General features: G+C 36.8%; 1 protein-coding gene across 15 annotated transcripts in view; it reads right to left on the reverse strand.

The window, feature by feature from the left end:
• Positions 1–17,788, reverse strand: part of DMD (dystrophin) — a 2,248,405-nt gene that overhangs the window by 1,491,397 nt on the left and 739,220 nt on the right. For all 15 annotated transcript variants that reach the window (XM_070067426.1, XM_051827673.2, XM_051827679.2 and 12 more), the window contains one exon: positions 15,891–16,010. In XM_070067426.1, the coding sequence (XP_069923527.1) occupies positions 15,891–16,010 (120 nt within the window). The remainder of the gene's footprint in view (positions 1–15,890; positions 16,011–17,788) is intronic.

Consider the following 17,788-nt stretch of genomic DNA (forward strand, 5'->3'; position numbering starts at 1 on the left):
ATTCTCAACAAAACACTAACCAGTCGAATCCCTGGTATGCAGGGATGGTTCAACATTCATAAATCAATCAATGTGATACATTCCATTAACAAATTGAAGAACAAAATCGATATAATTATCTCAATAGGCACAGAGAAAGTATCTGACAAAATACAACACTGTTTCATGATGAAAACTTTAATTAAATTGGGAATAGAAGGAACATTTCTCAACACACTCAGGGCAATTTATGACAAACCCACGGCCAGCATCCTACTGAATGGGGAAAAGTTGGGAGCATTCCCACTGAGATCCAGAACCAAAGAACGATGTCCATTCTCACCACTGCTTTTCCATTTATTCCTGGAAGTTCTAGCCAGTCCCATCAGACAAAAAAAAAATCAAAGGATTACAAATTGGGAAGGAGGAAGTCAAACTATCCCTATTTGCAGATGACATGATCCTATATAGGGGATCCAAAAGACTATCAGAACTCATAGAAGAGTTTGGAAAGGTAGCAGGATATAAAAATCAACAGCCTTTGTATACTCTGAAAATGCCACAGCTGAGAAAGAGCTTCTAAGATCAATCCCAATCACAGTAGCCACCACAAAAATCAAGTACCTTGAACAAATTTAACCCAGGAGGTCAAAGATCTCTACAATGAGAATTACAAAACCTTAAAGAAAGAAAGAAAGGAAAATACAAAAAATGGAAAAATCTTCCATGTTCATGGATTGGAAGAATCAATATAATCAAAATAACCATACTACCAAAAGCAGTTTATAGATTCAATCCAAAATTTATAGATACCAATCAAAATACCAAAGACATTCTTCTCAGATCTAGAAAAAAATTATGCTGCAATTCATATGGAAATACAGGAGATCCTGAATAGCTAAAGCAATCTTACATGAAAAAAAAAACAAGGCCAGAGGCATCACAATACCATTTTTCAAAACATACTACAGGGCAGTCATAATCAAAGCAGCCTGGCACTGGTACAAAAACAGATGGATAGACTAATGGAATAGAACAGAAACACCCGAAAGCAATTGAAGCATCTACAACCAACTTATCTTTGACAATGGAGCTAAAATCACCCCCTGGAGCAAGGACAGTCTCTTTAACAAATGGTGCTGGGAAAATTGGATCAACATGCAGAAGCATGAAGCAAGACCATTACCTGACACCTTTCACCAAAACCCACTCAAAATGGACTAAAGACCTAAATCTATGATCTGACACCATCAAATTATTAAGAACATTGGGGAAATCCTACAAGACATCTGCATAGGCAGAGAGTTCTTGGAAAAGGCAATCAAAGCCAAAATAGACAAATGGCATTACATCAAACTGAAAAGCTTGCACTGCAAAGAAACAATCAGCAAAGTGAAGAGACAACCGACAGAATGGGGGAAAATAGTTGCAAACTATACAAATGATAAAGGTTTAATAACCAGAATATGCAAAGAGATCAACAAACTCAACAACAAGAAAACAAATAATCGGGTTAAGAAATGGGCAAAGGACTTAAACAGATATTTTTCAAAAGAGGAAATCCAAATAGCCAACAGACACATGAAAAAATGCTCAGGATCTCTAGCCATCAGAGAAATATAGATCAAAGCCACAATGAGGTATGCCCTCACCCATTAGAATGTCTTTCATACAGAAATCAGCAAAGAAAATGCAGGTGAGAATGTAGGGAAAAAGGTACCCTAACCCACTGTTGGTGGGAATGTAAACTGGTAAAGCCACTATCGAAGACAGTGTGGAGATACTTCAGAGGTCTAAATACAGACCTTCCACATGGCCCAGATACCCCACTTCTGGGAATCTACCCAAGGGAAATAAAATCAGCACATGTAAGAGCTATCTGTACCTCCACGTTTATCACAGTTCAATCTACAATAGCAAACACATGGAATCAACCCAAATGCTCATTAACTAAAGACTGGATAAAGCAATAATGGGACATCAGTGATGTCACACATAAGAGTGTTATTTATTAAATAAACAACAAGAGTCACTGTGCACTAACTTCCCATGCAGGACCTCTGTCCAAAAAGAGCGGTATTATGAGACTTAATAGTAAAACTTGTTCTCAAGAACCACTTCCTTTTAGTGCATCAAAAGGAGGATATTATTATGTCTCATAAGTTATAGTCATGACTAAAAATTCATAGAAGATGTATCATCCTTGGGTTCTTCTTTAAAGAATTAAATTTCAAAAAGGAAAGAAGGGGGAGGAAGGAAGAGAAAAGAAGGCAGGCGGAAGTGAAAACACTTTTGAGAAGCAATAACTAAGAACAGCCCTTTAGATTGCTGAGGAACAGCTCTCTAATTTTTTAATTCAATTCTTAGTTTGTGGGGAGCAACTCGGACTAGACTAAGTTACTGGAATTAAGACTTATTCTATGCATCTGCTCTCCCACAATATGGCGCTGAGAAGGGAGTAACAACTTCTACGCAGCTGCCTCTCGCCAACTTGAGTGATGACCTGCAGGAGCTGATCCTGCTCCTGATTGGAGGAGAGCAGCGTACTTTGCGTGTGGGTAGCAGAGTTGGGATTGGTGGAAGAGGACTATAAAGGAGGAGAGAGACAACATGCACCAGAAACATCTAAGGGGAACATCTATCTGAAGGAACACCTGTGCAGCCCCCGAGAGAGCCGGCCGGCGGTGTGCCACTCCCCCGCGGAAGTGGGGAAATTGGCAGGGGGCACCGCCCTTCCACGGAGGTGGAAGGGTTGGTAGCCAACCCGGGAAGGACCAGCAGGACCAGCAGCAAACCCGGGAAGAGCCGAGCAGACAAAAGAACAGCGCAGGGTCCTGTGTCATTCCTCCACAAAGAGGGGGAGCGACATTAGTTTTTTTTTTTTTTCTTTCTGTTTCCTTTTCTTTCTGGGACCAAACAGGAGAGGAGGGGAGGAAAGAGAGGGGTGGGTGGGAGGATGGGGGATATGGGAGCAATTACCATGTTCCTATTGTTGTATTTATGCAACACATACAAATAAAAAAAAATAAAGGTCATCGAGTCTAAGCTCTTATTCAGTACAGGATCTTTTCTAAAATATACTTGAACATATAGGATTTATGTTTGTGCTAAATATTATCAATGAAGAACAGCTTGCTACTTCCCTTAACTCCCATTGCACTGGAGGAATGCACTGGTTTGTTAACAATAGGAGTGAAAAAATCCAGGCATAGAAAAAAAATACTACATGTTCTCATTCATATGTGTATGCTAAAGATGTTGGTTTCCTAAAAGTATAAAATAGGAGTCATTAGAGGCTAGAATGGGTATGAAGGTAGGGGGAGTTTGGATTCCTGGTACCAAAATCCAGTTGACAGGAGGAATACACTCTAATGTTCTACAGAACAACAATATGACTATGGCTCACATCTAGTTACTACATATTTTATGAAGCTCTGCAGAGCAAGAGTTCAAAGGTTACTGACTCAAAGAAGTGACAAATACTTAAAGAAAGAAAATGTTAATTATGCTGATTTGTGTATTATATATTGTAATCATGTATCAGATTATCAGACTGTACCGCGCACAGATTTACATGTTTGTGTTATGTAAAATTTGTAATTAGTATTATGATTACTTGCAAGCATGCTTCTAAGTGATTTACCTTCTCAGCATTTTTACTGTTTCCAGCTATAACATTGGTTCTATTACAATCTTCATAGTAATTATGAGGTAATTAACGTCAAGACTGGTTAAGATATTTGTCTAAAGCTATATTGTAAATAAGGGATACAGCAGGGAAAAATTTGTTTCCAGAGTTTCTATTTTTTTGTTTTATTTGCTTTTAGAAGGATTAATAATTTTTTGATTAACTATATGTGCTTATGGAATACAGTCTGATACTGCAACACATGTATACAATGTATACTGATCTAAACAGAGAAGATCAGCATTACTATATGATTGCAACCTGGAGCACTTCCCTTCTATTTCATTAGAAAATATACAGTCCTTACTGTGAACTATAGTCACCTACCCCCTAGTGTGTCAAACTAGGGACTTATTCCTCCTATCTCATTCTGATTTGCTTCCCTTTTTGTAGTTTATTTTACTTCTTCTACTTGATTTTTTCTTATGTTTTCTTAACATGTTATTTCAGAGTAATTTTTGTTCAGTAATTTACATCTATGAGGAAGTATATAAATTGTTCTCAAGTCCCCTTAACCTATTTCCCTTGTTTCATGTTAGTTTCTTTGTCACCATTAATGAACCACACCCTGTTTCTCTTATTTTTCTATGCAAATGCCTTTTCTCCTTACCCCTTTTCTCAGCTTCTAGTGATCAACATTATGTGTTCAGATTGAGGGTTTTTTAAGCAACCATACATAAGGGAGAACATATGGCATTTGTCTTTCTGTGTTTGGCTTATTTCAGTCAACCTGATGTCCTCCAGTTCCATCCATTTAGCTGGCAAATGACAGGACTTCATCCTATTTAATGTATGAATAGTATCCCATAATGTATACATATACATTTTATCTATTCATCTGAGGATGAACACCTTTCTTAATTATATATTTTGCTATTGTAAACAGTGCTGCTATAAATGTGACGGTGCAGGCATCTCTTATACAATGATTTCATGTCTTTTGTGTTTATACCCAAGGGTGGGATTGCTAGATCATATGACAGTTCCATTTATGGTGTTTTAAAAGAAATCTCCACACCATTTTCCACAGTGTATATAGTAATTTACATTCCCACTAACAGTGTATAAGAGTCCAAAGTCCAGAAAAGAAATGGGCAAAGTACTGGAATAGTCATTGTGCAAGAGAGGAAATTCAAATGGCCAAAAGACACTTAAAAAATGCTCAGGTTCACTACCCATCAGGGAAATACAAATCAAAATCACAATGAGGTCTTACATGACCCCAGTTAGAACACTCTCATACACAAATCAACAAACAACAAATTCTGGTGAAGATGTGGATAAAACGGTACCCTAATCCACTGTGGAAGACAGTATGGAGATACCTCAGGTATCTAGATATAGACCTAACATATGATCCAGCCATCCCACTCCTGGGAATTTACCCAAACCAAAAGAAATCAGCATATGAGTCCAGCGCTGTGGCATAGCAGGTAAAGCCTCTGCCTGCAGTGCCAGCATTCTATATGGGTGCCAGTTCGAGACCCTGCTGCTCCACTTCAAATCCAGCTCTCTGCTATGGCCTGGAAAAGCAGAAGAAGATGGCCCAAGCCCTTGGGCCCCTGCATCCGCAAGGGAGACCTGGAAGAAGCTCCTGGGTCCTGGCTTCAGATCGGCACAGCTCCAGCCTTTGCAGCCAACTGGAGAGTGAACCAGCATATCGAAGACCTCTCTCTTTCTCTTTCTCTATCTTTCCTTCTCTGTGTAACTCTTTCAAATAAATAAATATTTTAAAAAAGAAATAAGCATATGAAAGTGTTATCTGTACCCTCATGTTCATTGCATCTCAACTCAAAATAGCTAAGATATAGAATTAACAGAAATGTCTATCAATTGATGACTAGTAAAAGAAATAATGATATGTATACGTCCTGGAGTACTCCTCAGCTACAAAACAAAACAAAACAAAAATTCCTGTATTTTGCAACAAAATGGATGCAACTGTAAACCATTACACTTAGTGAAATAAGCCAGTCCCAGAAAGACAAAAATCATGTTTCCCATGATCTGAGGTAACAAGCAGAATACCCAAAATGTTATATATTGGAGTGAAATTGACATTTTGAGATTCCTTGATTGTTTACAGCCCTTGTCTTATCTGTTGAGAAACAGTGCATATTTTTCACCATGCTATTTATTGAACTTAGTGCAGGGCTAACCTTATGAGTATTAAGTAAACTGAAAATAAATCTTTGTAAAAATTAAGAATGGGGGCAGTGCTGTGGCATAATGGGTGAGGCCACTGCCTGCAGTGCCGGCATTCCATATGGGTACTAGTTCATATCCCGGCTACTCCACTTCTGATCTGGCTCTCTGCTATGGCCTGGAAAAGCAGTGAAAGATGTCCCAAGTCCTTGGGCTCCTGTGCCCATTTAGGAGACCTGGAAGAAGCGGCTCCTGGCTCCTGGTTTGGATTGGTGCAGCTCCGGCCATTGCGGCCAATTGGGGAGTGAACCAGTGGATGGAAGACCTCTCTCTCTCTTTGCCTCTGCCTCTCCTTCTCTCTATGTGTAACTCTTCCAAATAAATAAATAAATCTTTTTTAAAAAATAAGAATGGGAATAGAGAAGAGAGGAGGAAGTAGGGTTGGAGTGTGGGTGGGAAGGAGGGTAGGGTGAGAAGTATCACTATGTTCCTAAATCTGTATATATAAAATACATGAAACTGGTATAACAAATAAAATTTAAAAATAATAAAAATAAAAAGTGTCCCTCCTTTAGGCCATCCTTGCCAGCATTTGTTGCTGTCTTTTGTTAGATAACAGACATTCTGAAAGTGGTGAGGCAACATTTCATTGTGGTTTTGACGTGCATGTTCCTGATGGCCAGTGCTCCAAAGCATTTTTTCATATATTTTGTTTGCCATTTGTATTTTTGAGATGTGTCTATTGGGATTCTTTGCCTAGTTCTTAACAGCTCCCTCTTTGATAATCAAAATTTTCTTCTTGGAGCTATATCAAACCATGTTCTCAGATTTAGCCATTCAAAAAGCAAAACTAATCACTTATATCTGACAAGACATTTGAGAATGTTTATGATAGAGGTATAATGGGATGTAGATTCTAGTAAAATAGGAAACCACATAAATAAAAACTTCAAAAAATGCATGATTAGTATTACAATTGAAGTATAATTAACACAGAGCTGGGAGAAGGCATGGTGTGGCCATCCCTAAGTGGAATGGACAACTTTGATGAGAACTTGAACTGAGTTTTTATATTTTGTAGAACTTTCAAAGTAGACATCAAGAATAGTATAGTATATACAAAATATGGTGACATAGCAGAAGCTGTTTCATGAATAGAATGCAGGTTGGGCTAATATGAGACTAGTCTGGAGAGACAGGTAGGGTTCAGATTTAATCTTATAGGCCAAAATTATCAGAATCTGTAGAACATAGAAAGTGATTCAGGATCTTAAGCAAACGAGAATAAATACGCTGCTGAGAGCCCACACTGATTTCAACGTGGAGACTGGATAGAAGGAGTAAGAACAGAGGTAAGGGCTCCCAAGACTTATGCTACAAATTTTACCTTGAAACGTGGTTACAGGAACAAAGATGGAATAATGAATATGACCGGCAGATAGAAAATATGACATTACATGCAGAGGGCTCATAAGGGAAAGGACAAGTCTGAGTCGGCAAAGTTTCCAGGATTCTGATATGGATGTCAGAGTAAATGACAGTGCAGTATCAAAAACTAAAAAGGAGAGAGAGAAATCCAATAAAGCGGATTGAGAGAGAAGGACACAGTAAGTGACCTTGTTGAGTCTGATGTGCTTTTTGAACTTTGAAGTGTACATATGCAAAAGAGAAGGACAGAGAATGGGCAGGGATATTTCCCATCCATTGCTTCACTCCCCTAAATGCCCACATAGCCAGGGCTTGGCTGGCCAATAGCCAGAAGCATGGAGCTCCATCCAGGCCTCTCACCTTAGAGACAGAAGTCCAGGCACCTGAGGCATTATCTGCTGCCTCTCTGGATGCATTAGATGGAAGCTGGACTCAAAATGGAACATCTGGGACTAGAACCTGCACAACATCCAACTTTATTTTTTAATATTGCACAACTTCCTGAAGTAACAGAGAAATCTGCTTCCTTTTACAACATGACAAAACTGCTCATGTGTCACTATTTTCTGCTTCAGATTTTCTTAAAATGTTTTAATCTCTGTTCACAATTTTCAGAGGATGCCACCATTCAAGAAAATCCAGTTAAAATAAATTTAGGCCAATCCGAGACCTAAACATGTAGCGTATTGAAATCAGTACAGATCATAATTATTAGTTCTTGTAGGGTCTGGCATTGTAGTGCAGCAGGTTAAGCTGCTGCCTGTGATGGCATCTCATATCTGAGCAATGGTTGGAGTTCTAATTGCTCTGCTTTCAATCCAGCTTCCTGCTAATGTGCCCGGGAAGGCAGCAGAAGATATCCCTAGTACTTTCACCCCTGCCACACACATGGGAGACCCAGATGGAGTTCCAAGCTCCTGAATTCAAGCTGGCACAGTCCTGATCATTGCAGCTATTTGGGGAATGAATCAGCAGATGGAAAAATCTCTTTCTCTCTTTCCTTCTCTCTCACCATTATTCTGTATTTTAAATCAATAAAACTTTTTTTAAAAAAAAAAAAGCTATTGTGGGTCAGCGTGTGTGATGTAGCAGATAAAGCTTCCACCTGCAAAGCCAGCATCATGTATGGGTAATGGTTCATGTCTGATGCTGTGCTTCTGATCCAGCTCCCCGATGAAGGCTTGGGAAAAGCTACAGAAGATGGTCCAAGCACTTGGGTCCCTGCTAACCCTGAAAGACCTGGAAGAAGCCTTGGCTTCAGCTTGGCTCAGCCCTGGCCATTGCAAACATCTTGAGAGTAAACCAGCAATGGACGATTTGTTTCTCCCATTCTCTTTCAAATAAATAAATATTTTTAAAAATGTTATTGTAACCTAGACACTATATCACTGCCAAGGATTACATTCATTTACTAAGAATCTATATCATCCTGCTTGTTGAATGTCAAGTTGGTCAAAGAAAGTGTGCTCACACTCACTCTTGCTCTCTCTCACATACATATATGTGTGGTGTGTGTGTGTGTGTGTGTGTATATATGTATATGCATACATACACAAACATAATGCATTTAAATTTGAATATACATATATTCATATGCATTCACATTTGGATGTATTTATATACATTTATATTCTCATATTTACTTTCACAACTATGAAAGTTAGGCATTCTTATTACAAAATGATCTGATTTAAAGAGTTTGAGATAATACTGCTTCTAAACACATATACACACACAAACTAAACCTGCCTTTTTTGATTTAAAACACAAAGATATGATATTCTAATCCCACAAGACATTGCTATAAACCTGTGGCATTGTGAGCAAAAATCTTCTACGAGCAACTCCTATTACAGCAAACCTTACATACAATCTAGCTAAATCCTTTAATGGCAGTATTTCCCTAAAATTCTCGATGCTGGAGAAATGTCAGAAAACAAAGGAGTACAATCATATACAGTCCAGTTATGTAATATATGTCAAATATCGAGATGGGATATATCAAAGCATCGTACATTCCTCAGCAACCCACGTAGGAGACTCACGTTACCCATAAACATATCAAGAAGGCTTTTCAAAGCACTTGAGGGAGAACAAAATACTTTGTATTCATTCTACTACAAAGGATCAGCCAATGTAATAAATCTACCAAATAATGTCTCCATAACACTACATAGTGTTTCTAAAAATTATTTAATATCCTTTCATATAAAGTTGGTTTTCCTATCTGTTTTAGTGAATGTTTCTTAGAAGACCTTTCTTTTCTTCACAAACTACTCCTTTATTCTGTAAACATATTTACTAATTTCATTAGAGAAACTATACCGGTGTACATTGTCTTATGTTTAAAAATCTTCTCTAAAATTGTGTTCACCAGACTTTCTTTCTTCAAAATTTTTCTTCTATTCTTTTGTTATACCTTCAATCCTCTAAAAAGGGTAGACAGTAACATCAAGGTTAAAATCAATGAACAAATTAATTCAAATGACATTTATATTTTAGATACTCTCTTGGGTCTATGGCCTTAGAAACCATTAACACTTCTAGCTGAAGTATCAAGCTTTAACTCATATAGAAGGAGACACTGAAAACAGAGTTTAACTGTTTGCCTTTTCTCTGGAAGATTTTTTTCCCTGAGAGCACCTTCTCTAAGCTATGGGTTTAACCATGTTTCAGGTGCTTTATTGGAAACTGCTACTTCTCTTCAACAATAGGCTTCCTGTATGTTCTGCAGTTTTTGAAATACTAAAGTACTAACCGGATCTGTACACATACAAGGTAACTCCTGTACTTTGTTTTAGATTTTGCACAAATGCCACCTTCTCAGCAAAGCCTCTCCGGACCATACCATGTAAAATTGCTTCCTACCAGGCCTTTTTTTTTCTTTACAGCTTAGTTAACTTGAGTTAACTTTGGTGTGAAGCTGTCTCTATACTTATTTTAAATTTGGCTTAAATGTTTCTCCATATATAAGTAGCTGTAATCTGCTCTTACATCAAGTTGCTGAACCTCAGCCAATCACAAGTGTCCAACTGTTCAAACCATATTCAAGGCAGATAGATGCCAGCTTTAACCAATGACTCTGTCTCTGTAGCTCAATTCTATTTTTTTTTGGGCTTTCTTTCCCCTGGTAATAATTAAAATTTGACTTCACTGGAGTAAAGAGGAATAACATTTTGAAAATTTTTTGGTCCAGACTTCTGCCTAGTTCTAGAATCACAAATAAATCCAACTAAGTGCCGCAAGACTAGATCTGTTGTAATTTTGTCTTTTAGCAACATTTAGTGTATAACACTTGCTTATTATTATGCTTGTTTGAAATCAAAGCTCTATAGAGGTACTATTTATATTTTGTCCATAAGTTAACCTTAAAGCCTAGACTTTGATGTGGCACCTCGTAGGTGCTCCATACGTATTTGCTGAATGAATGAAGAAATACTGTCCCATTCAGAATATTTTACTTCTCTCTAGTATTGACTGATTAATTTCTACTAACTCTTTGCATCTCACTTAAAGTGTATATGTATGATGGCCTTTTCTGATATTCTAGAATATATTTCATATTTTTGTTTAATTTTTATCTTTGATGGACACATAACAATTGTGCATATTTATGGAGTAAATAAAATATGATGTTTTGATTCATGCATATATTGGTGATGCTCAAATCAAGGTAGTTAGCACACCTTTTACCTTAAACATTTTAATTTACCTGAGGTGAGAACATTCAAAATCCTATATTCTATCTATTTTGAAATATCTAATGCATTGTTAACTGTAGTTACCCTGCTGTGCAAAAGAATACCAGAGCTTGTTACTTCTTTTAACATTGTATCCACTGGACAACCTCTTCCATTTTCTCTTCCATCTCCTCACTCCAGCTGCTGGTAACTGCTGTTTTACTCTAAACTTCTATATCATCAATTAACTTTCATTCTACATAAGTACGATCAACATACACACACTTAAATCTTATTTAGCCATAAATATTAGGAAATCCTGTTATTAGTGACAATGTGGACAAGCTTAGAAGGCATTCTATTAACTGAAATAAGCCAGGTGCAGAAAGACAATGTATATATTTTTGTCACATTGAACTTATCACGGCCGTTACTTCACACTGAATTGTATTTCTCTAGTGCTTGTCAAGTGCAGGTGCTGTGACTGTTTTTGTCCCTGCCCTTTCCAACACTGCAGTCCTAGTTGTAATACTGGCAGGAAGCTATGCTTACTATGTTAATGAACAGAGTGAATTATGGTCAAGTTTAGGATCACATGCTAATTGTAAGTCCTAGGTTCAGCTCCTTCCTAATTGTCAAACGACACTCTTTTGAACTGTAATGTTGTACTCCATTTGGCTTTCAGTTTTATTTTTTTTTGAAAATACTGTACTCATTTTATTTACTGCTTCTACTTCCTAGAAATTACTCTCCTGTACCAATGTCCCCTGTACATATACTTTACGGTTTTCTTCAACACATTTTTTAGATACTGGCATAAACATCACTTTCCTCAGGAATCATTCCATGCCTAAAAATTGCAATTTAAGTCACAGTAATTTTTTGCCATAAAACTTTACTCCTTTCCTTCAGAAATAAGTTATGGTCGTTCTTAATTTTTAGCTATTTTTCATTTTATTATTATGTATTTCCTCAGATCCTGCAAGCGACCTTCTTCCTTTTTTTCTAACACTGTTATCACAAATACAAGCAGTTAGGCTTAGATTCCAAAGAGGGAGCCTGGGAAGTGACTACCATTGTTCCAAAGTTGCTAGAGAGACAACCAGCTTCCCAGTTTTGTATTCCACCCAGGAAAGGTAGTAACAAATTCTCTACTGTCTTGCCTGCCATCCAGCATAACCTTTAAGATGTAGTAAAAAGAATAACAAGTATTTGTCAGAAGAAAAGTGAAAAAAAAAATCCCAGAATGTATAATGCTTAAATAGAGATATTGTAATGTCCTCCAGGATAGAGGACTCTATAAATTACCAATCTTAGTTATTTAGCCAAGAAATTTCTCAATAAAATTAGTTAATTGGCATCACTGCTCACATACCAGATCTTTGGGTATTGTTATCTATGAAACCCGTAAAGTTAGAAACAGGGCTGTGATCTGTGGCGACATTGCTGGGGGACAAGCAGAACCTCAGTCAGAGAATCAAATTAATTTACAACAGACTGTACTTTTCAGAATATTATCTTTCATCAGCTGTGCCATCTTTCAGAATCCCTAAGCATATGCTCTGACCTATCTTTGTTTTTTTTTTTTTTCAAAACTTTTAAAAAGAGTACTTCTAAAAGTCCTTTAAAGAAATTCTAACATAGTGCCACAATAAGAGAGTTCAGAGAACTAAGTCAGCTCATGTACAGATTGTACAAGAACAATTATTAAGGGTCTACATCAGAATAAGAATAAATTTCTCCCTTATTGTACTGAATGTGTGGCTTTACTTCCTGGTGATGCTCCCCCATCAACACCTATGTACTAATGACAACTAGGTGTCCTTTTTCAAACTCTGGATAGCATTCACAGAAGTGCAGCAACCTGCATTAAAACATTATGGTGAGGCCAGCGCTGCGGCTCAATAGGCTAATCCTCTGCCTTGCGGCGCCGGCACACCAGGTTGTAGTCCCGGTTGGGGCGCTGGATTCTGTCCCGGTTGCCCCTCTTCCAGGCCAGCTCTCTGCTGTGGCCCGGGAGTGCAGTGGAAGATGGCCCAAATCCTTGGGCCCTGCACCCACATGGGAGACCAGGAAAAGCTCCTGGCTCCTGGCTTAGGATCAGCGCGATGCGCCGGCCGCAGCAGCCATTGGAGGGTGAACCAACGGCAAAAGGAAGACCTTTCTCTCTGTCTCTCTCTCTCTCACTGTCCACTCTGCCTGTCAAAAAAACAAACAAACAAACAAACAAACAAAAAAAACAAAACAAAACAAAAAAAACCATTATGGTGACACAGGAAGGGCACGGAGGAGAGAGGAAGTGTGGAATGAGCATTCAACACTACATGTTTTGGGGAATTAAGTCTGGAAAATCAGGTCTTGCTCTAAAAAAAGCTCAAGGACATTTTTTAGGTTCCTAACATTTTTTGTTCTTGTATAAGATACACTGATCTGTCTTTCATAAGATTCTTCCAATTCGTTCTACCGTAATCCCTCTGGGCCATAGTTAGAAGGAAACGTGGAATTCCTACTATATGTCCAGGGTATATATTTGACTGTTTAAAGGGGCTCCAGTAATCTATTTATCTGTATTTTACAAAAAATATTATTTTTTTCTCATCTTCCTTCTCTACTATCTTCTATACATCTTCCTTTAAAAAATTAAACTGGGAAAGACAATAGTGTATCATTTTAAAAGAATCTCAAAATAAACACCCTCATTTCAAAGTCAAGACCAGAGAATTCCAGGGTAATCTCATCCAATAGTTTAAAAAGGCATTGGATTCAAGCATGGTTTCTTTTGGGACTGAGGAAACTGGTGGAATGGGAAGAATGAAAAGTTGTACAGGAGCATTTATTTCCTCTTAATTCTTCTAACACTCATCTAAAGTATCAACATGTCACTGACAGTACAGATCTATGTAGATACTATAAGAAGTCATCAAATGGGGAAGGGATTGAAGAGGAAAAGAGAATTTGGGAAATATTAAGTGGGGCATAATGAAGGACAAACTTGGACATTCATGTGAATAAGGTATAACCAATAAATCCACATTAGATATCTTGGGAACAAACAAAGGTAAACATAAGGATAAAAAATAAAGTAGGATAATAACAATAAAAAGCTTATGTCCATCATTCCCTGTTTATCCTACTTAAGATCTAACCTCATCATCACCTATGACTTCCATGTACTATTTAAAAGTTGCCTTAGTCCCACAAATATCACATTGTAATAATTATGTTGTAAAGCTAGTTGTTCTTAGTTAATGCTAAAGCAGTTTTAAAAATATTTATTTATTTAAAAGGCAGAGTACTAGAGAGATGGAGAGGGAGAGATTTATCTTCCATCTACCAGTTCACTCTTCATTTGATCACAATAGCCAGGGAAAGGTCAGGCTGAAGCCAGGAGCCAGAAACTCCATCCAAGTCTCCCCTGTGGATGACAGGGGCCCAAGCACTTGGGCCACTGCCAACTGCTTTCCTGGGCTCACAAGCAAGAAATCAGATTAGAAGCAGAGCAGCTCGTACTTGGACAGTTTAATACAGGATTCCAATATTGTAAGTGGCTATATCAGTATGCTGGCCCCTAAAGAAGCTGTTTCTTAGTTGTTAATTAGAACTATTTTCCGGCTTAGAAAAATTTCTGTAAAGTTTTTGTGTGTTTTTTAAACAATTACCATCCCCTCCAACTACTATTTCCCAACCTTATTTCATCTTTTCTGGGAAACATTGAGTATTAGATTTTAGCCAATTTTTTTAGTTTATTTTATATCCAAATTACAGAATTCCTTAAAAGACAGCACTTTCACAGGTCATGAGTATGTGTGCATATAATGTCAATGATCATATATTCAACAATCTATTATGGTATCTACAGTAACAACCCTTTTTTAGATTTCTACAATTTCATTGAAATGAAGAGAATAAACATGAGTCTTCAGTATCTATTAACTGCCCTACTGTAGCCATGTCCAACTTGCTAGTTCAAGAGTTGCCCCTTTCTTATTCTATGACAGAGAGTGAGAGGAGCATTGCTGGATATTGGTAGCCTAAAGCAGTAACCTGAAGAAATGAAATGTCATTTTACCAGCATAACGAAATACACTTAACACAAAAATAAAGGGAGATAAGAGTTTTTTTTATAAGTTAGATAGAAGAAACTATGTTTGGAATTGCTTTGTGCTGATAAAGCCATTTAAGCCCGCATTGATTACATTCTTAGACACATCTGTCCTTAACTGTTACAAAGAAAAGACAAGTATTTGGTGAATACAATGAATGTCTCAAAAACAAACGTATGTGTGTATGTATACATATATAAACCATATGTAGTTCTGAATGACTATATATAATATATAAATTGTTTTTAACATTGATTTTTATATATGTGTATGCTCAAACATCTTGTTGGATTTTTTCTACAGTAATACTTTGTTGTTCCCCATTTGGAAGATAAAATATTACAATATTCATTTTATCTTTTTTTCTAAAAAAAAAATTACTTTAACTTAGGTTAAACGAAGACTTGAATGGCTAAGTATCCACTCCAACCCGAATTTCATGACTTGAACATCCTACCATGCTCTCATCAAGACTGAAACTTAAGGTTTACAGAACTAAATACACCAAAGGAATTTAATTTCTCATTATTGAATGACATGTGACTCTTGTGGTTTTCATTTTTGTTATCTGGCAGAAGGCGGGTTTAAAAAGGACATAAACATAATTAATCAGATTAGTTTTCTAGTTCATGGAATTCAACCACGATTTAAAAGAAAAACAGATTTACATTTTTGTATTCATACAAAGGCCAGGAAATTAGGTTAGTGAGTGATATAAACTTGATGAAAGGAGAATATTCATAAATGCAAAGTAATTTTAATTTATTTTAGTATATTACATTGGAACAACATTTAGAAAATTAGAATGTAATTTATAACTTTAATCATTTTGAAAGACATATTTATTAAAGAAAAAAGTAATCTGACCTTAAGTTGTTCTTCCAAAGCAGCAGTCGCATGCTCTCCACTAGATTCATCAACTACTACCACCATGTGAGTAAGAGAATTAACTCTCACTTGTTCCTGTTCAAGATCTTCTTGAAGCACCTGAAAGACATTTTTAAAGGAAACTAGTAATCTAATCTGTTTGTAGGAAACATTCCCTCCCAAATAAGTGCAATTTATTTCTGCCAGTTCTCGGAAAATGCATTGTTTTACCACACTAGAACCATTCCAAGTAATTTTCTGCTACAGAGTTCAATAAAATTTACAAGTTTCCATCATTAATTGAACTGGACCATATGCAGAGAAGCCATGTATTCAGATAATAGTATGTGTACTGTAGAATGTTCTGCTTGTTATTCTCGATGTTCTGAACTTTTCAAGGCTTTGTCTCTTAAATTTATTTGCACTTCTAGTATTTTCAATCTCTCATTCCTTATTGACATTTTCTATTATCATACAAATAAAACCACCTTCATGATTCAATCTTTCATCGTCCTATTATGTTTTACTCTGCACTGAAAAATATTCCACCTACCCTACTGCTCACTTTTTCCACCATCATATTGAAACGTCTTTTTAAAGGTCACCAGCAACATTTCCAGTCCCCAAATCTAGTAACCATTTGTTGATACTCATTGCATCTACTCTGATATTTTGATTTCCCACCTAATTGAGCACCCCTTCATGCTTGACACTGCCTTCCCTTAAACTACCCTCTTTAATCATCCTCACATCCAACTAGGTGCTGCTTTCTAGTTCCTTTGCTTGCTCCTCCTCCATTCAATCTAAAAAGCAGATGACTTCCCACTGTATAAAATCCATTGATTTCCATTACTCTATTAACTAAAATTCAAATTTCTTATTTGAAATCCTCATATGATCTAGCACTCAATTGCTTCTCCAACCTAATTATACATCATTCTAATCTTCTCATTCTGTTTCAGACACAATTTCCTCTCTTCCAGAAATATGTCAAGTTGTTCCCTCTACCTGAATTCCTTTGCCAACAGGTCTATAAATAATGTCTCCTTATCATTCAGGACCTAGTTTAAGTGTCACCTTTCCACAGGCATTTTCCATAAGGATGCTATCTAAAGTTGTTCAAGTTATTTTCTACTTCCATCATTGCTAAAATCGTAGTACCATAGTACTGTCACTACTCAATACTTTATTTTGTATTATTTTAGTCATTATTTGTTTCCACTAAATGTAGTGTAAGATTGACTAGAATAGAGATTTCTCCTTCCTTCTCACTATATAGTCTAAGCAAGTAATTACCAATAAACACTTGGGGACAGGGCAGGCACATATAACTGCACAAATATTACAATATATAGGCAGAATTATTTTTCCCTTTAAATTCTGATTACAATTACACTATCTTTGGCAGAAAATAATCATTTTTCCTCAACTAAACTCTGCAATATAACCAGAGCAGTTCCAATTCTAGCTCTCAAACTTGCAGATTTGACTTTGAAAATGTCATTGTTTTCCCCAATTAAACACTGCAATCATAAAGTGGTACCTTCACTCTTTAAAAATATAGTATACATTTTTGTAAAGATAAATAGGGGTAAACAAGAGTAAATACAGAGCCTACATAAGAATAGTAAACAGAGGAGGCTACTCTAGAGTAGAAACACTCTGCTGGGAGTTCTGGGTTCCCCAAGACTTTACCTGCCACAATTTTTTAGCATTTCTCACAACCAAGAACTCAAAACTTCTAGCCAACTAGTTTGATTCATAGAATATTTTGTTAGATCATGCAAAAATGGAGATGCAGATTTGGAACTCAGCCTGTAACTCTCTGGCAAACCTACTGTCCCTCCTTGTGAAACAATAATCTAAATCTTAGTTATTCAAACTATATGGCAGACATT

The sequence above is a fragment of the Oryctolagus cuniculus genome, chromosome X (genome assembly GCF_964237555.1).
Source record: "Oryctolagus cuniculus chromosome X, mOryCun1.1, whole genome shotgun sequence".
Lineage (NCBI taxonomy): Eukaryota > Metazoa > Chordata > Mammalia > Lagomorpha > Leporidae > Oryctolagus > Oryctolagus cuniculus.